The sequence below is a fragment of the Rousettus aegyptiacus genome, unplaced genomic scaffold, assembly GCF_014176215.1.
Source record: "Rousettus aegyptiacus isolate mRouAeg1 unplaced genomic scaffold, mRouAeg1.p scaffold_m13_p_18, whole genome shotgun sequence".
NCBI classification, from domain to species: domain Eukaryota; kingdom Metazoa; phylum Chordata; class Mammalia; order Chiroptera; family Pteropodidae; genus Rousettus; species Rousettus aegyptiacus.
Genome location: NW_023416293.1, coordinates 12,838,795 through 12,859,663, shown reverse-complemented (window position 1 = coordinate 12,859,663; position 20,869 = coordinate 12,838,795). Strand labels below are relative to the sequence as shown.

At 39.3% G+C, this 20,869-nt stretch overlaps 1 protein-coding gene across 7 annotated transcripts in view; it reads left to right on the top strand.

The window, feature by feature from the left end:
- Positions 1–20,869, top strand: part of KCNT2 (potassium sodium-activated channel subfamily T member 2) — a 179,693-nt gene that overhangs the window by 83,071 nt on the left and 75,753 nt on the right. For 6 of the 7 annotated variants that reach the window (XM_016165037.2, XM_036235470.1, XM_016165041.2 and 3 more), the window contains exons 9-13: positions 2,937–3,117; positions 4,894–5,058; positions 6,684–6,820; positions 8,296–8,359; positions 12,108–12,216. In XM_016165037.2, coding sequence (XP_016020523.1) covers positions 2,937–3,117; positions 4,894–5,058; positions 6,684–6,820; positions 8,296–8,359; positions 12,108–12,216 — 656 coding nt within the window. Of the gene's footprint in view, positions 1–1,173; positions 1,492–2,936; positions 3,118–4,893; positions 5,059–6,683; positions 6,821–8,295; positions 8,360–12,107; positions 12,217–20,869 lie in introns of those variants that run through there. The other variant, XM_036235472.1, reaches the window with a different exon arrangement.

Genomic DNA, 20,869 nt, shown 5'->3' with positions numbered 1-20,869 from the left:
GGTTTATTATCCATATAAGTATATTAATAAAACATACTATCATCTGGATTGGACATGCTTGCCTTACAGGAATGACACTCAACATATCCAAAAATGAAATGATTCTTACCCCTCTCCACTTGCAAAATTTTCCTAATATTCCCTACTTCATGTCATTATCATTGTTGGCTTTATCCCCTGATCTCTACAGGTCATATTAGAAAGTCAACAAATCTTGGTTGAAACCCACATAAAATATTATTGGGCCAGTGACTTCAGCTGGCCTGATACCCTCCTCTCAAGAGCTTCCCAATGAACTGTACGATCCAGTTCCTAAAGGGTTTTTATTCTGTGGCAGCGATCTTAAAAACACATTGTCATGAAGGGTAATCACGTAAAAGTAAATTACTTTAAGACAGAAATGGCTTCGTGAAGCAGTTTTGAAAGTCCAGATTAAGCTCAACATTGCGAATATCGACCACAATTATAGAAAAAAATACGTTCATGGCAGGAATTCCCTGCTTCCCAAAATGCATCAAATTTCTAGAAGATAGTTATGTTTAATCATAAAATAAGAAACCCGCAAGTCACATAAAATTAAGTACCTATTTAAATGATAACAGTGAAGTGTGAGTGTATGTGTAGAAACATGTCAAAAGAAAAATCTATTGGGATTTTCCCCTAAATATTACTATTTTAACATTTAAATCTTAAAATGTTACCATATGATCTTAGTAGTCACCTAGGGTAGTGAACTACATACATATACGCGTATGATCTACATATATCAAGTGTTTTATATAATTACAGTGAAGTAATCTCAGTGATAAGTAGTTCCTTTTAAAACTCGTCACTGCCCTAATATTGACATTTTGGCCCAGAAATAGTGCCTAATCTTTTTTCCTCCTGACTGCATTGCCAAGAATTAACTGTCAGTTTCCGTAAATGACAGCAGTGACCCTCCAAAGGTCAGCTCGTATCGGCGGGACGGCTCTTGTGAACGGTTAAAGATTGTGGGTTTACACTGCAGATTGCCCAACTCTCCTTGGAGGCCTTCCTGCTCGCCCCTTCCCACCCGTTAACAGCTGAGAGTTGCAAACTTGGAAAAGAGACTGGACGAGATCACAGCTCCTCGTCCATCTACGGGTGACTACTTATCTGCTGCTGGATGATGGTTAGCAAATCCGCAGCAAACAGGGGCAGACACGCTGTTTCCCGATCCCGCTGTCTCCACAGCCCTGACTCTGTTACTCATAGTACATTTATTTATCTTGGTCAAGTTGAAAACAAAGGCTTTGTGATATTTTTGTGTAGATATTTGATCCTTATATTTGACTCATTTTTGTGCTTCTATTTCTTTTATGCTGGCTGGGGTTGGAATATAAATAACAACATTACTACCGAATTCAAGGAGTGTTGTTATGTGCCAGGCATTTCTCTGAGCGTTAGCACATTGAATCCTCGTAATCACCAAATGAGGAAGTTAACATTTAATTTTTGGTTAAGGAGCAGGTAATCTGAAAACCTTATGTAATTTACCTAATTTAGCATTAATCGAGTTATAAGTTAAATGTTTGGTGATTAATTTATGGTATTATTGGTAATAGCATAAATTTGAGGTCAAAATCATTCACTTCAGGTTTTAGGAATTCTTTTTTGTGTAGTGCCATATTCGTATCTGCATCTCTAACATACAGCACAATGCTTAGCCCTAGTAAACCATCAATAAATGTATTCGTATGAATAAATGTGATATACTTTTATAATATTAGATTACCTATTTTCCATTGTGATATATTTAAGTAAAATTTTATAGCACTTAGTTTTATATCAAATATTTTTCTTATTTAAAATTTACAGGTATTTTTCACAATAGAGAAATTGTAAGAAAATTATATTCACTTGCAACTTTCCACTTCAAAGCCAATTACTACATATGAATCTGAATAACTTTCATTCCTATTAATGAAAAGTTAAAACACGGTGTGATATTAGTTCATTTTTTCTATATTAAATTGCAGTGAATTATTTAATTTCAAATATTTAGGCAGGGGATACAGAATAATAAACAAAAATTTCGTTACAATTAGATATCCACTAACATCAAACATTTTAAGGAAGCTTTTTTAAAAAACGGTATTACTAATTGTCCAGTCACAAAACAATATTAAATTTGATTAGAAAATTTAAAGATAGCAGAATGTTTACTAATAGCCACTAGCTGTGATTATTTATTTTTAAATTCTACATTATTAAATTCTTTGCTACTTTCAATTCCGGATAAAATTTAAATAATTCAACTTGGTCTTTGAAAACTACATCCTTTTTATGACAAGACAGAGAGGGCATTATGGTAATGAACGTGCTGTATTTGAGCACATTCTTGGATTCAGTTGCTCAGAAAATCTGTGCCCATCATTAAAATCACTTCTGGGTACAGACAAAAAATAATAATTAATGGAAATTCATCAATTATGATCAGAGAGAAGAGGCAGTTTTAATAATGGCTCCCAGGACAGCTGTGGCCAAAGATAACAATCTATATTAAAGTGGATTGTAATCACTGAACAGCTTCGAATCTTTATATAGCAGGTTGTAGCATTCATGGTTCTTGGGAAAATAGCTAACACAAGTGAAATATTAATGTTTATACATGACAGAAATCAAAGGTATTCCAATGAGAGTGTCTTAGCCTCAAGAATTCTGTAAGTAGCAATAAACTGTGTGTATTTCTCTATCCTAAAGATATTATTTTTACTTCAAAATAATCTTATATTTAGTTAATATAGAAAAAAAAACTTAAAAATTATATTTCCCTAAGGAAAAAAAATTGTACAATGTAAGATCCCAACTATGAAATGGCCTTATGAAATAGGCTTTGGCTTTCAAATGAGGAATGTTGAAAAATAACGCGCCTGTTCTGAAGTCTAAATTCAACCGCTCGCATGTGTCCTCAGCATTTGCGGAATCCAGCACCTGGAGCGGATAGGCAAGAAGCTGAATCTGTTCGACTCCCTTTATTTCTGCATCGTGACGTTCTCTACCGTGGGCTTCGGGGATGTCACTCCTGAGACGTGGTCCTCTAAGCTCTTTGTCGTGGCTATGATCTGCGTCGCTCTTGTGGTTCTACCCATCCAGGTAAACGGTCATGTTAAATTTTGTCGCATTGTGTTAAGTCTTATGAAATCAACTTTTGCATGTTTAACGGAAATGCAGGGTGGCTTATTAATTTAATATATTAACACAGGCTATTATTATAGCAACCAATTAATTAAAATTGTCTCGGAAATGGCTTTTTACATTATATTAGAAACTGAGGGTTTTTTTCCTCCTTTGCTCGCAACCGATAGGTTATGTTTCATTACAGTTTTTCAAGATGTATATTTAAATAGTGAATGTTTAACTATGATAATGAGGTCATAGGATAATACGTTTTTTAATTATAGAAAGATAAAGGAAATAAACTTGAAGACTGATGTCTCTTGATTCTTGAAATAATCTAAAAGCCAAACATTGTAATGAATATAATCTGGTTGCATATTTGAGTAACTGAAATAAAATCAGAAGATGACATACAACTATTATGCAGCATTTCGGGGAGTGGAGAGGTGATTGCGAAGGAACAGAGATGTAAATGAGACTAAAGATAGAGGAGATGCCAGCTCTGTCCCTCAGTGAACTTCGAGTGTCCATGGGTGGATGGGCTAGTGACAGGATATGACACTTACAAATAAAACTTGCATATTCTATTGCATACTTGGCCACACTGTCTCTAAATATACTTTACGTAGGTATAAAAAATGATCTTCCCATCATCCAATCATCTATCAAAGGGCACTTTGTTTGTTTCCATGTCTTGACCAGTGTGAATGATGCTGCAATAAACATTGAGTGTATATATTTTTACAGATACATGTTCTGTTTTGGGGGTAGATTCACAAAAGAGGGATTGCTGGGTCATCTGGTAATCCTCTTAATTTTTTGAGGAATCTCCATAATGCTTTCCATAGATGTGCTACATATGTACAATGGAGTATCCCTCAGCCATAAGACAAAATACTGCCATTTCGGACAACGTGGCTGCATCTTGGATCTTGAGATTAGCATGCTGAGTGAAATAAATCAGACAGAAAAAGTCGAGAACTATATGATTTCGTTCATGTATGGGATATAAAACTGAAAGTAACAAATAAGATAAAGAAAAACTCATAGACAACATTTTAGTGTTTATCAGAGGGAAAGGAGGTCAAATATATGGCAACAGAAAGAGATTTGACTTTGGGCGGTGAACATACAATGCGATATACCTATGACACATTATCGAATCATACACTTGGTACCTATATAATTTTATTAGCCAATGTCACCCTAATGAATTTAATAAAAAGATTTCCCCAGTCCTGTCCAATTGTGCCTGCCTTCCTTCCCAACATCTGTCCCCACACCCTCCTCTTCCCTCACATACCAGCTGCTGTGCAGCCAGAGCATGGCCCACGTTTTTGCTGTGAGAGTATCTTGCTGCATGAGATATGGGATGAACTTGACGGAAGAACCTGGAAGACATGCCAATGAGGCATTTGTCTTTGACCCGCACATGACAAATCACGCTGCACATGCTACTGGACATAAAGCAGAGGCATAGAAGCAGAGGCATAGACCTCTCAGTGCCCTGTTATGATATAATAGGAAAATATATTAATATGTTTCCTTGGAGACCTGAAGCCTCTGGGAGGCATTAGCGACCTCTTTGGCAACCATTTGAAAGCTCCGGTTGTTGGAGGGATCGCTAATAATTTGCATCTCAATGAGTTGTGCCTAAGAAATTGAGAATACCTAATCAACAATAGATGGATTGCATTGATTTTTATTTTCGAGTCCAGTGCTTCTCATTCATATGTGAATAATGCATTACAGTTTGAACAGCTGGCCTATTTGTGGATGGAGAGACAAAAGTCAGGCGGAAATTACAGTCGGCACAGAGCTCAGACTGAAAAGCATGTGGTTTTGTGTGTCAGCTCACTGAAGATCGACTTACTTATGGACTTTTTAAATGAATTCTATGCGCATCCACGACTACAGGTATGCTCACGTTACCTGGTGCGTTGTGTTCGATCATACCTACTAACGTATCATCGAAGTCAATTAGCTGATGGGGGCTCCTGCCTTCCAGAAGACATTTATATGCCCAAATTTAGAACGTGTAAATGAAGAACGACAAATATAACCAGGAACATAGAAAAAAATGCTGACGGAAGACACAGTATTTTAAGTGTCCTTCTGCATCTACATTAAAAGACAGATGGAATTATGCTAATGTTGCAAAGAAAGGTTTTCTCTAAGTTAGAAGGATCCCTTGGGTAATACATATTTTTATGAGACAGTGAAATTGAACATGAAATATCATAAAACAATGGAACAATTATTTCGATATCATCTGTCCCCTTGACTCTCTCCATTTTACCCAGTATGACTGAGAGACAGCCTGGCAGTTATTTTTCTTTTGTTTCCTGAAGTGCAACTAGGCCCTATTTATAGTAGAAACGAATGACCAAAACTTGGACGATACCTAGCTGGATGAAGAACACAAATTCAGAAAAAAATATCTTCATCTGCCTATTTTGATAAAACGTTCAGAAGCTTCTAATACTTGTCGCAGTATCGGGCCAGCGCCGACTTGGGTCGTCTTTGCTGCCAGAGGCACTCAGTTCCGCCCAAACAGCAAAGAGCTACGTGAACGTCTTGTTTTTCCTAAATAAATGTGTGTTAAGAGAATGGACAAGACGGTATTGAGTATATCTAACTATCCCTACCTGAAATAGATTTTTTTTGTGAATACTTGGGAGAACTTTTTAAATACTATTTTTTATATGTAAAAAAAAAAAAAACTAATTTATAAGTGATACTTAAATTATACAATATATTGTTTTCATGTAAATGAATTTGAATTTTTTGGAGAAACTATTTGTTTTCTTTTATTCTACATAATAAATAATTTCAGGATTGCTCATTATGAAGAAAATCTATTTGGGAAAAGTTTGATTCCTAGTAATTTATCGATATCTATTAATATCAACATGGAGAATTCTTAAAACTCCAAAAATTCCCACTAGATATATTTCAGTGTATACTAGAGAATTTTAATCTATATTGATCGGTTGTTTCATACCATTTTACCACTAACATTACCTTCATATTTTCTCTAAAGTACCATTATTTTGAAATAGGTTTATCTCAAACTCTTTGTCAGTATTATCAATATTTGAGTAATCCATTCAGAAAGTCAGAAAAATCTCAATATCTCAGTTCATGATGTTACCAAATGATATAAAACCCCATCGCTGTTTCTATTTTTAAAGTAACACTTTGAAGCATGAAATGATACTTAAGCACTTCTGCCTATTATGCAAAACAAAACAAAACAAAAAACATATTTTTAGAATCAGCCTAAAACTGCAAACTTTATAGACTGGAAATAAGTGGTGAGTATAAGCAGTGATCACCTTCTCTTCATGGCACTAATAAAATTGAAATAGGTCAGGATGAATGTATTGATTTATGAGATTTTTATATGTCTCAGTTATGTTTATTATAGTGTTGTGTGATTTCAATATGTGCTCAGGTTTTAAACGCAAACTTTTCTTTCTTAGCAAGAGCTCGTTTGTATTTTGGTGTTTCAACCCTATTGCTCTCTCTGTTTCAAACAGGATTATTACGTGGTGATTTTGTGCCCTACGGAAATGGATGTGCAGGTTAGAAGGGTACTGCAGATCCCCATGTGGTCACAGAGGGTCATCTACCTTCAAGGCTCAGCCCTCAAAGATCAGGACCTGCTGAGAGCAAAGTAGGTCCCCCCCATCATCCTCCATATCATCTCTCTCCTCCAGCTTCTAGAAATGTTCAGTGTTGCAGGATGTGCTTGAGTATTTTTGAATGCAGAGTTTTGCCTTAGTCCCAGTGCTGGTCAAATTGAAAGGTTAAAAGTATAAAATTGGTGTGTCTGCTGCTCTGTCTCACGGTCAGTAGACCGTGTCCACGAGACGCAGCGGGGACTGTGGCGTGGTGTCATTATCTCAAGCTGTCTGGGCGAGCGGGGTGATCTGGACTCGCCCTTAGAGTGGTCTCCAAATCTCTGAACACTAATTTGTTCCACGAATAAAAATCTTGGGCTAAACGGGAAAAATGCCAAAGCAGTTTGAGTTAGGGTTTAAATTCGGATGAGTTTCTCTCACATACTGGGCGGAGTCGGATGGTGAAGGCGGCTAGTAGGGAAGAAGTCGGTTCATTGGAAATGTGGTGTTGGTTGGGAGCTGTGTGGAGACCCTGCACCGCCGGGAAGATGGGCAAGTGGTCCCAGAACGAGGTAAGCCTGAGACTCCACTGGAGGCGAAAGGACGACGCTGAAGCTCGGTCATGTCGCGAGCAAACGGAATGCTTTGGAAAAGACGAGAGTTCTGGGAAAACAGAAGGCAGCAGGGCGAGAGGAAGGCCACCTCTGATATGGGCTGACTGCGTGAGAGGGGCCGCAGGCAGAGTTTGTGGGCGCCGAGCAGGGCTGGGCACAGGACGCTGGATCTCTCTCTCTTTCTCTCACACACACACAGCAATTAACACTTGTGTTGCCTGGGGGCTGGAGGAATCAGAAAGGTCACTGGTCTTACTTAGTAGCTCCCTTCCTGTTGGGCATGTGCCAGCCAACCTGGTGTACAGGTGACATGGTCTTAAACACGGGTGAAAGCTCATGCGGGTCATTCCACACGAGCAGTGAGGGTGTGGCTGGGCGGACGTGGACACCAGGAGGTCGGGGCTTCTGCAAAACAATGTCTGTGCTGTTCGGAAGCCGAATGAGACGCTTAGCAGAGGTGGCTTTGCTGGATGTTTTCTGTCGCTTGCAAAGTTTCAAATAGATCTCAGATGTATCCTTGAGTGGTAGGGATGTGTAACACAGCCGCGTCTCACCCAGGGGCTGGTTGATGTGGACAAGCGTTAAGTCCCTACAGCATCTCATCAACGTTATAATGACACTGAATGAAATAAAATTATTTAAGGATGTGCTGTATATAAAAAAGGATATAATCATGAAAGAGAATAAAACGACTTTTTTTTTTCTTCTGTCATTATAAACTGTTGAGTTATAGAGCCAATTCAACAACTATTTCGTTCACAAACACTCATGCTCTCCTGGGAAACTAACTTTCATTTACAGTTAACAGCAGAGTTTGCATGTACTTTGTGTGTATTGAACTAACATTGAAATTCTATTTTTCGGACAATATGTAGGTATGTCAGTGTGTGACTATTTTGTTTTTCTGTGTTTAGGATGGATGATGCGGAGGCCTGTTTTATTCTGAGCAGCCGCTGTGAAGTGGACAGGACTTCCTCGGTGAGTTTCTAAAATTTTTTCTTTTTGCCTCAAAAAAAATTTTTAATTTGATTATTTTTAACCTACCAATATTAACTATTGGTGACCTTAAAACTGTCCCAAAGAGAAGCAAATATCCCTGAGCTATCTTTGCTACAATTTGAGACTCACTGGATCACTCACACTGTCAACAAAAGCACTTTTGAGGTACTTTCTACTAACCTGTGGGTTTTCCGTGGATAAAAGGAAATGAGTCACATGCAGACAAACTAGACCCTTTTTACTGCATGTGTCGCATGCTGTGTAACTTTGTTCAAATGGTCTCTGCTTCCTCACCTCAAAAGCAAGGCAGATGGATCAGGCAGTCTGCATTAGAATAGGCCGGAGGATTTCTAAAAATCAGGCATTCGTTAAAATTCCAGTCAGGATATATGGGGCGGGGTTTGGAAATGTGTGTATTTTTAAAACCTTCCCAGGCGACTTGGAAGCATGGCCCAGTTCGGTAACCTTTGGCTAAGGTGTCTCTGTGATGTGTTTTTTAGGCCTAAATGTCTATAAATGCATAATTAGATTAAATGGCAATATACCACACTAACTTCTATTCTTTTTAATGTATTTTAATTTTATAAAGAAGTGCCTTATTATTTATGCCGAGTAGAGACCATTAATGCCTGTGTTTCTAGCCATATCTGGCGCACAGACGAGAACTCTGGTGGCTTTCATAGTGACTGGGGATAAGGCCAGGTGTGCACAGGTCCCTCAGGATCATGGTTTACTCTTTCCGGAGCATCTGTTAGGCACCTTCTGTTACCTTAATTTAGGGCTGTAAGGCCCGAGAGTGGCAGGCTCTATGTCGCGCTTGCTCTAATTCATCTGAATGTCTTACTCATATCTCTGTTACTATAGTTACTCACCTTACGTAATTGTCCATTTTACGCCTCCCCCCGCTTCCCCCTCCCCACAAGGAGTAACTGTGTCCTAAAACACTTGCAGCCCTCCAAGACCTGTAAGATTTTGAGTTACAAAGTAAGCGTTAAGATATAAGTACATACTATCTTCCACGTGAGTTTGGGAGCTTCCCAGATTCCATCTCCTCCTGACACGACGAAACTGACCAGATGTTAATATAAAGGTTTCACTCATAGGAGAAAGGAGACGGTGGACGAGGCGACACTAGCGCCGGTCAGGGAGCAGGAAGGAGATGGGTGAGTGGAACTGAGTGGACGGACAGAGGAAACTAGGGTTTAAGTGGAAAGCGGGAACAAATCGGAAAGGTCCACTTTTTGCAAATGAACCTCAAAAGTCTCAGGAAATAGAGGCACCGGACGCCTCTGCAAGTAGGGTTATCGTCAGACCACACGAGAACAGGGATTCAGCGTCTGGAAGCACGTGGGGTCTTTGAGCCCCTCCACAGGCTCCTGCCGGCCACTCCTCCCGCCCTAGGGAAAGGTTTGCCGTCTGCAGAACTTGACCCGGGAGCACCCTTCACTCAGAACAAGCAGATGCAATCGAGACTCTGGGGAAAATCGAGAACTAAAGAGCAACCTGCGTCACTGCATGTGAGATGCTGCTGCGAAATGACTCAGAGCCCCAGCGGCCAAGTCCACGCCTCCGCTGGCACGAGGAGGGAGGAGTTCTTCCTGGGGAAATGGCCCATTGCATCACAGAATCTCACTCTCACACACACACACACACACACACACAGAGGGAGGGAGGAGGGAGGTATGAAGTCTGGAATTCCCAGCTCGGCACCCCTAGTTGATCGCCCTGCAGTCAAGTCCACGGGAGGAAGCTGCCCGTGCCCACTCGGTCCTCAAACGCCTTTGAGCAGGTCATTCCCCCGTATGTTCAGACACAGGGATCACTAGACAGCGAGGAAATTCCTCACAAGAAAAGGCACGAGTGAACCGACAAACGAAAAGCAGGCAGGGAAGAGGAACTCGGAGGAGACGCGACAAAACCCCACGATTCTGGCGGCCGTCAGAGGCCGGGGCGCCCTGAACGGAGGGCCAAGGAGGACCCAGGTCCTGGTAACTGGATGGGCTTTGAGGTCTTGACAGACAGAAGGGTGAGGAAGAAAGACCCGTGTCGTGAGTGGCACGAGGTGTCCCGTGTGTCCACTCCTGTGGCAAAGCCTGGACTCTCGGCTGTTTTGTCTGCGCGGGTGACGTCTCAGCGGTCTCTGCAGAGACCCTGAGAGACTCGGCTATGAAACGAATAAACGAGTGGCAGACTCTTCCTCGAGCGCTCCGCGTGGACACACTCAGGCTCCCGTTTCTTTTTTCGCTCCCGTTTCTTTTTTCAACCATCCTTACACATGTGGGCACAATGATCCAATTCAAGATTTATTTAGCAAAAACGATATGTAAAACCCAGGAAAACTCTAATGCATGTGGAGTCGGTGCCAAGCAGCGGCCCACGTCGGCACAGAGGTGCCCGCCGCACCGGGAGGAGCGTTTTGCCACGTCGCTCCCCCGGATCAGGACCGGCCCGGCGCTGCTGCTGTCGCAAACGGGGCCACCTTGTCCTCGGACGGCTCCCATAACCCTCCTGCCCTCGCCATGCCTGGTGGAAATCCTATCAGGGTATTAAAGCCAAGAGGGTATTAAATTAACGAGACTCTGCTCCTTCATTCTGCAAAGGTTAACAAGTACATTTTTTTTTTTTTTGGCAAAAACACTAAGTCATCCTGTTTCGTTTCTACCCTTCTGTAATGCTCGGTGTGTTCCGTATGAGGGTTTAGTCCTGACGGGCCATTTCAGCTGCCTGTCCCCAGCCAAGCCGTCGCTTTGGGGAGGTGGGCGGATGGAAATCAGAAGAAGTCCTTTCTTCATGATTACCAAGTCCTCCTGCAGTTTAATCCGCATACACACGAAAATGTCTTGAACCTTTCTTCAGAGGATACAAGATGACGTCTTGAGAATTTTGCTCTTCAGAAGTCAGTATCGCTGTCACTTTCACTTGCTGTCAGGAGTGAAGGAGGTGGCTGTCCTGGGAAAGCCAGGAGACTTAGAATAGTCATGTGTTCTTACCCCACTGGGCTAAGGACTGTCTGGTCCCCCCAACTTTAATCGAGCTCACTCACATTAGGCGACGACATGCATGGAGCTGTCATGTCTTGTGGCAATGCTGCCTTCTGCTTTGGGAACACCTCCTGAAGGACCCGCTGAGACTCTATCTGAGAAAGTGTCACTCTGTTCAGAAGTAAGCCTTTGGTGGTTTACTTCTCTTAAAAAAAAAAAAAAAATCATAGATCTGTTTGTAAGATAATGCAGCATAAACATCTCTATTAATGAAACACTTTTGGTGTTGGGGTCCACATTTTGAAACGTTTCAAGGAGCTTGTTGAGGTCTGCAGAAGCTGCTGTTCGGCCCTTCGCCGTGAATGTTTTGGGGGATCTTCTCTTCCTTCTCCTGCACTTTCCTTTTTCTTGCCTCTTCTTCGGCTGTGTGTTCTAGTTCTAACGACTTTCCATCAGTCACCTCCTTGGAACCCCCTCTACGGGCTCCTCAATGTCACTCTCATCCAGCCCACGAGAAGTTGTTTGCCACCCTCACCCTGGTGATTTTTGCAGCCTCTGCACTAGGATGTTATGATGGCTACAACGTCTCTAGGTGACAGGGGGTTTTCAGCTCCATCATAATCTATGGACCACCACTGTGTTTGCGATCTGTCATTGACCGAAACGTTGACAATGCCATTATACAGCACGTGACTGTCTTGGACACTTTCCAACTTGTTTCATGGTTCTGATTTTTATCATTTCAGGACCACCAGACAATCCTGAGAGCATGGGCTGTGAAAGATTTTGCTCCCAATTGCCCTTTGTATGTCCAGATATTGAAGCCTGAAAATAAATTCCATATCAAATTTGCTGGTAAGTTCGATCTTGAATGAGATCCTATGAACTTTCTCAAACTTCCATTGTGGTTATAAGAGCTATGTCTCTGAAGTTAGTGGCGATTGATTATGTTCATGTTTCTATAGAACAGATGGGTTTCCTGTTCATTATCTACTTATTATGAGAGAAATTCATTCACATTAAAATGTGACAAGACTGTGTTTTGGGGTGAATCTACTTTTTTATATAATTTGGTGATTTTAGCAACTGAAGTTACTGGATACCTTTTTAAGCCCAAGTAAGTTCAAAGTAAGACTTTTGTGCACAATATAGACACAGGTTTCAAATGTTGGATCTATGAATTTATACTTAACATTTACACACAGATAGATAATACTTTGTAATAGATTATTTAATACACGTATAAATTTACCACATGATAAAGCAATATATTAAAGCATATTTAAGGATATTTTCAATAGATTTAACTTGGGAGTAGAGTTTGAAAGCAATTCTAGAGAAAGATACCTGTGAGTTTTTATGATGGCACTGCTTTTGAAATAATTATTTACATCAGATTATATTTCAAACTATTCGGAACTTGAACAGTAAAATGATACTGTTTTTTCTTGAATGCTTCTGTAGGAACTAATTTTGATCCAGGCAGTAATTTATATATTTTTGTTCTAAAATTCAACAACCTTGTTTTTGTATTTCACCTGAATAGTCTAAAGCTTCAAGTCATTAAAAGGCAAATTATTTTAACTATGTGTTAGCGAAATGTATTTCCTTCGGAAGTTGTGTTCACATATCTTAAACTGCTTACCTTATATGATATTTAAATGAAAATTATAAACACTAAGACATTTTTAGATAACAAGAAAATCGTGAAATGATTGCTCTTCAATTTGCTGTCTTTCATCTTTTGGCTTTGTAACCAAAGACACCATTTTTTTTCTAAAAACATCTAGCATACAAGTTAAAGCAATGGCTCTTAACTTTGGCTGCATTTTAATCTCTCTTTGGAAGGTTTTCCTTTTAAAGCACTAATTTAGGAAATTCTGATTTAAACGGTTGGAGCTGGTGCCACAGTCTCTTCAAATTTGTTTCCTAAACTGAAAATTTAAAAAAAAAAAAAAAACAGTACCAACTTGATAGATGATTTCCTGAAATTAAAATAGTCCATCTACTGCCTTTTATACATAAAATTAGCATTCAGGAAATGCCACTTTTTTAATCTAAAATACCTCTGTAAAAATAAGCTATCTTATTTTTATTATTTGCCAAAAGAAATATTTCTGTAAAATTTTAATCCTACCTGATAATGACTTGCTATGAGAAGATTTTTAGGAAAGCAATAATGACATAGCACTAGGCCAAGTCCTAAAAATGTGAATTTGAGTGCCATTGCTTAGGATTTAGCTAGCCCAATTAGTATTCTGAGCCCTCTTATCCTCTCCTGTTAAATGGCCGTGTGTGTGTGTGTGCGTGCGCGCGCGCGCACTTGTGTGTGAGAGCGCGAGCAGGAGAGAGAGAGAGAGATGTCTCTTTCCTTAGCATTAGTGTTAAGGATTATTAGGTGTTCAACAAATAGGTATTGAATGTGGATCTTAAAATTATATGTAGTTTGGGAAGACCATTTGTAATTCTGAACATGCTGTAACTAAAATTCAAAGCAGACTTCAGTTCCTTCTCCTTTAGCAAGCCATCGATATGCTCGCCATAGATCAAAGGCAGTAAAAGTCTATTTTTACAAACAAAAAAATTACGAAGACTTTGTATTGATTCTTTTTATGTTCTTATTTTGCCGTTATTTTGGTAAACTCATTGAAATGAACAGAATATTTAAAAATTCTATCCCAATAGTTTATGTCCATATTTCTCAATGGCATCCACTGAAATTTCTTTTAATAAAGTCTATTCTTTTATGGCTGAGACAATATCCCAAAGGGACTCTTTTTTATATTATGAAAAGATGAAAGCACCCTAGTTTCATTAAAATGCCCTAAAAACAGTTTGGTGTATGAGACTCTCAAACCAATATAATATATTTACATCGCTACGTGAGGTTAAGAAGATTACGGACTTTACCTTTCCAAGGGCAGTGAGCATATCAGGCTGTCACTTAGTTTGCGTGGTGGATTGCTAACATGAGGTCTCCAGCGAATCATGCTCCCCATGTCTGTGTCCCACTGCTGTGTGACACTTCAGCTTCTTCCACGAGGGGGCGAAATTCCGCCCTTCAAATATGGGATGCCTTGTGGCTGGCTTTGGCCGACTGAGTGTGAGGGCGCTAAGCTGTGTGACGTCAGAGGCTGAGCCTCAGGAGACCAGCGTCTGCACGGGCCACAGACCACGTGCGAGGAACCCCAGCCTAGCCATTCCCAGGATGAAAACTCCCATTGGGAAGTGGGGTGCCCCAGCTCTCTCAGCCCCAACCCAAGGAATCACGCTGACCCCCAGAATTTTGAGGAGTAAAGTGGTGAAGGTTTTAAGTCACTACGTTTTGGAGGGATTCGTTATGCTGCAAAAGATCAGATTATTTGTGATCATTTTATGTTATGACTTTGTTCTTATACTCTCATGAGTGTTAAATAGCATGATTCTAATTATCTTAAGACATAAAACAAGATATTTCTATTTCCATTTACATAAACAGCCTCTTCAATTTGCTCTAAATTGTGGAACTCCTGCTATGGCTCCGACGTTTTTTTTAAAAAGTAAATTCATGTTTTTAAAAGATGAAAAAGAGAAACCTCAAAATTTGACTTTTTAGCAAGCATAAACAAAAGCAACCTAGCAAGTCTTGATTTACACAGATCTACCACTGCTATCCGATAAGGATCCTCTCTCCTGCAATAAGTGACTGTAGGCGTTCATTAAAGTAAATTATTGAATCGGTACGCTATTATTTGAATGAACGATTACATGAATTAGAATTTAAATGATCATCTACACTTTGATCAAATTCACAGAGAAAAAGTCCATAACGGACATGATTTCGACAGTAGAAAGAAAGGCTTTTATTCTTATTGTCAAGAAGGTAAAAATAGTAAGCCTAGAAAGAATAAAATCTTCAGTAGAATAGTTATGAAAAGATTCCTGAATATAAATTCACACACACTAAATTATGAGAGTCAACGTAAAAATATACTTCACAAAATATGTATTTTTATATATATACACACACACACACACTTCACAGACAATTGGATTACTTTTATCACTGCAAATTTTAAGAAGAAAATAAACTCAAATGGACTCATAGAAAAATGTAGAAAGAATACTTTCAGCAGTTTGTCCTTTTTATAAAAAAATTTCTCAAAGTAAAGAGCTCACTTTTGCGAATCCTGGATTGAGACCATCGGTCGCGTCTTTGTGCCCGTGCGTGTGAGTGGCATGACCTCACACTTCTGAATCTCTTAGGCTCGAGGTCTTTGACATGTAAAATGAGGTAATAAGGGAAATTATCTCATAGGGTTGTTATGCTTTTAAAAATATAAGAACGTCAGTCACTTGGAATTGCTACCGATCAGACTGATGGCCGTCATGAGTCTCCAGGGCCTATTTCCCGTCCTCCTCACGAATCTGAATGATCTTTGTTTCCAGAAAATGTCACTGAGTAGTGTCCGTGGTGCTTCACAAACAGCTTGTTACAGACCTTCAAAAAGCACATGATTCTTAGCTCGCCCGTATTTTCCAGAGGATAGAAAAAAAGAAAATCATCTCTCTGACTCACTTTAGGAGGCTAACATAGCCTTGATTCAAAACCCCTTATGGAGAGTATGAGAAATGATCATTAGAGATCGATTTAATTGATTAACATAGCTGAACAAATCATATAAAATATATTAGTGAAATGAACAAAGCAATGTATTTAAAAAATTATATATCATCGCTAAGTTGAAATTATTCTAGAAATAGATCATTTTCATATGATGATCATTTAATATGATCATTTCAACAGATTAAAAAAAAAGCATTTGAAAGTGAATTCAATATCAATTCACAATTAGAGAAAAAGAAAAAGAAAGGAAAAGTATTGGAAAGCTTCTAGTAAAGAACCCCTTAACCTATGGCAAGTTATCTACACAACAACTAGAGGAAAAAAGAATTTTTAATGGTCACATGTTGAAAGTCTATCATTAAGATTAGGTATAAACGCGTGTGCCCACTGAACCCACTTTTACTCAGCGTGTCCTTGGAAACCCTAAATTCAGTAAGGCCACAAAGCCAACACAAGGAATAGGCACTGGAAAGTGGGAGATGAGGCTGCCATCACCCACACGTCACAGGATCCTCTACAGAGAAAATTCAAAAGACTTTCCTTCTCTCCCGATCTGCCTTTTCTTGAGGGAAGCTCGTCCATTTATCCTATTTCCAAAATGAAATCTCTTTCTCCGTGTTCGCCATGCGCTCCCGTCTCGCATCTAACCTCCTAGCCAACATCTCCTATTAGATCGCCAATATCGGCCTCAAAATTAAGGTTTCTAGAAATACGTGACCTTCCTTAACCTTAAATCCATTTCTCCCAAAGCGTCGAAAACCTCTGAGTCCGTTTTCCATCATTTGCATCCAATCTGTCAAGCCCTGTAGGTTACACTCCCTGTGTATCACAGGCTTATCCACTGCCGCCACCCTGGCCCATGGCACGGTCTGCGCACTTAGTGTTTCAAAACGCAGTCCTTCCCCCCCTTCTCCTTGGCATTCGCGAGTCGCAGCTCATTCAGCCCGGCACTCACGTCACAGTGACGGCTGCTGTGCAGGCAGCTGCCTCTCCATACCTCCAGCGTCGCCCTAAATTCACTCGCTGTCTCTTTCCAATATATTGATGCCGACAATCTTTTACAACATCTTTTATTTTTAACAGATTCTTTCTGTTGGCTGATTTCTGTCAACCCTTATAGATCAAGAGTTGAATGGTAATACAGCTTTGGTTATGTTCGATCTCTTTTCCAGGAAAAATATTTTTTACCAATGTACTTATTAAGACATGGCAATGGGTACTGTAACACAGGAGGAGGTGATGGCAGTGATCCCTGGCTAGAGTTCACAGAAAAATGTGGTTTTGTAACATCTTGTGTTCTCTGTCAACCTCTATGGGACTAGAAATCCCAGGAAAGCTATTCGAGGACAAATATCTGATTGGAACTTGCCTGGAAAAAAGATTATGCGTCTACATTGTTGAACCCGTCATAAATGATCTCCCTTCAGTTCCCGAATTATGATGAAAAAGGCAAAACATTGTATGTTGTAGAAGTTCAGTTTTCAGACATGTTTTTGTAGCCTCAAATTTAATCCGAATAAAAGGCTGTACTCTCTTTCTCAGCTCTACATTCCAACATCACTATACATACACACACACACACACGCACACGCACGCACGCAAAACAGAGAAGAAAAATATGCACTTTACTAGGAAAAGAACTCTTTTATCAAAAAGCCTTAAATGACTTTAACAGATAAACTGTGGTCCCAATTAGTTGAATTTTTAAAAGTTTTGCCGTTTGTCTCCTGGTCAGATGAAATTACTCAGAAAGTCAGTGGGAGATGAATCTGTGTTGTGTAAATTAATTGCTAAATTTTGCTTAACAGTCTATTCTCACACCCTCCCCTCACCCCCAATAAAGTGTTATGTCATCTGTGAATAGTCGATTCCCTTTGCCTTGTCAATGAAATTTCTTTCCACTACTGGGTCCTCTGAAATCTCTCATTTCATGTGAACAGATGTAAAGAGACATAAAAATCAAATATGTACATTTTCACCCACAGGAGGAGGAAAGAATGTAAAAATCAATTTGCAAATGAGTTTGTGAATTTTCTATGAATTTTTCATGCTTCGGCAATGGTATTTCATAAGTAACCGAATTTAAATTTTAGTTCATGAATGAAAGGAAGACTCATACCTCAATAGTAAAGTGTTGACTGAATGAAATATTTCCTATTTCACAACTAAAACATGCCTGGAAGAATGAATCATTATTCTAGAACAGTAGGAGTATGTTCAGGGGGGGGGGCGGGGGAATCAATTGTGGTAAAGTTAAAAGGATAGTCAAAAGTAAATACTTTTAAACGATATCATTGACAGTACTGTAGAGATCTGTATTTTTCTTACAGTAGATAGTCATGGTTACTATTACAAAAACAATATTGTTTAAAATCCACACACACACACACACCCCCTGGAAAATAATTTACTAAGAAACCAAGGCCTTGTCTCAGCTTAGGCCCCATCTATTTTTTAATATAACACCAGACATTCTAATGCCTCACTTCTTTTCTACCCAAAAAAGAGTGGAAAAATATCTCCAAGCAATATAAATATTGGAAACTATCTTAGCTGTTTCTAAATAACATATGTGTGCACGGCGCTTGACTTTCACCAAATGGTGAAGTGTGAGTTTTTCATGCTGAACAATTTCTTCATTTCCCATCTACCACCCACATAGACATCATTTCAAACTTTATCTCTACAACCTACTTTAGAACATAATGCTTCGAATGCCTATATTTTAAAGTGAGGAAGACATCAAAACTTTGAAAATTGTTCAACTTCATTTTTAGCTGACATGCAATATTATTTTCAGGTGTGCAATGTAGTGATTCAACATTTATTCACCTTAGGATGAGATCGCCACGCTATGTCTAGTAACCGTCTGTCACTGTACGGGGTTATCGCAATGTCATTGACTCTATTCCCTGTGCTGTACATCACATCCCTGTGACTTATAACTGTTAGTTTCTACCTCTTATTCCCCTTCATCTTTTCATACCTCCCTCCACCAGTTTGTTCTTTGTATCTATGAGTCTGTTTCTGATTTTTGTTAGTTCATTTGTTTTTTCAGATTCCACAATAAGTGAGATCACGTGGTATTTGTCTTTGACTTATTTCGCTAAGCTTACCACCCTCTATGTCGTTGCAAATGGCAAGATTCTACTCCTTTTTATGGCTGAGTAATATTCCACTGTATGTATGGACCACATCTTCTTTACCCCTTCATCTATCAATGGACACTTAGGTTGCTTCCGTAACTTAGCTATGGCACATAGCGCTGCAGCGAACCTAGGAATCTTTCTGCATTAGTGTTTTCATTTTCTTCAGGAGTGGCATTGCCAGATGATATGACAGCTCTAGGGTAAATTTTTTTAGGAAACTCCATAGTGTTTTCCACGGTGGCTGCACCAATTTACAGTCCCACCTACAGTCCCCAGGGCTTCCCTTTCTCCACATCCTCAGAGCACTGATTTCTCGTCTTCTTGGTAGTAGCCATTCTGACCGGTGTGAGGGGACATCTCGCTGTGGTTGTAAGTTGCATTTCCCTGATGATTAGTGATGTTGAGCATCTTTTCATGTCTGTTGGCTATCTGTATGTCTTCCTTGAAAATTCTCCAATTTTAGATAGAAATATTCACTCTAATTTTTGTCTTATTGTGTTGATCATCAGAAACCATTTAACAGAAAGCCATGTTCAAAACCGGCCTAATTTGGAGTCTTTAAATTTTTTCCTGTCTTCTTCACTATTTATTTTGCAAAAGATCAAATACATAGGGCTTAAAAATTATGCAACAAAAACCTACATTTCTGAATTTACATTCAAAATTGTTAACGTTTTTTGACATTTGCTTCATCTTCTCTTTATGCACACACACGCATTTTTACTTCATGTTTTACCTAAGAATGACATTCTGCTATGTAGCCACATTTTTACTCCTAAGAGGGTTAAATAATTCCATCAGTCTGATTTATATTTAAATGCTGTTTGTTAATTGTTTCCCTATAGAATGTCTCCCAAGACTGTATCGTTAATTCAGTTTCGATAAAATCGATATTTTATTTTCCATTGCATTTTTTAATATTCAAATAATTTTTGGTTTACGGAAGAGTGGCCATGTAGACAGCGCGGGCCACTCCCACATGCCCTTCGCGTGGCATGGCTTCCAGAACGTTTACCCCTTGTATATGCACAATCCGTTTAATTGAATCTAAAAAATTAACATGGGTGTGGATTATTTTTAAGTGAAATATATTCCTTCTAACAAAATAGCAATAACTCACTTGTTTTTATTTTTGTAAGTTTTAAAAGTTTAATATGTGGCTCTGTTAAACAGCCAAACTTGCTTTCCTGTTTGCTGTCTTTGACACTTGATTAAATTGCCACCGAACATTAGGTATCTCAAGCCATTTTCTTGTGGACCACTTATAATTAAATTAACTCAAAGCATCTTTATGGTTTTCTCCATTAATTTTCTTAAAGTCCTATATGTCTCAAAGATCCAATTTCATGGTTCTATAAACTAGAGTAGCATATTTCTTCTTCTTTCTTTGAAAAGTGCTAGGCATATTCTATTATATCCCAAACCTATCATTTTCAGTCTGTAAAGTACTTTCTTGAAATCGATGTTTTATAAAGAAAAACAGTATGTCCTCTTTCACTCTCATTTGTTCATTCGAAACGTTTTTATGGAGTCCTACTGTGAGCAATTCGTCGTTCTAGCCCCTAGTGGTGCGATGATGAACACCGCGGACTAGCAGCGTCTTCTGACGGCACGCCGCCTCATTTTCTTCACCTCTCACCCCTCATCACCAAGAGCATGCTTTCATGTTCTGATCAAGAACGCCGCCCCGGCTGGGACCGCTTTCTGCCCGGAGCTTCAGTTGCAATGTTATGATCCCTGCGCCACCCCTTAC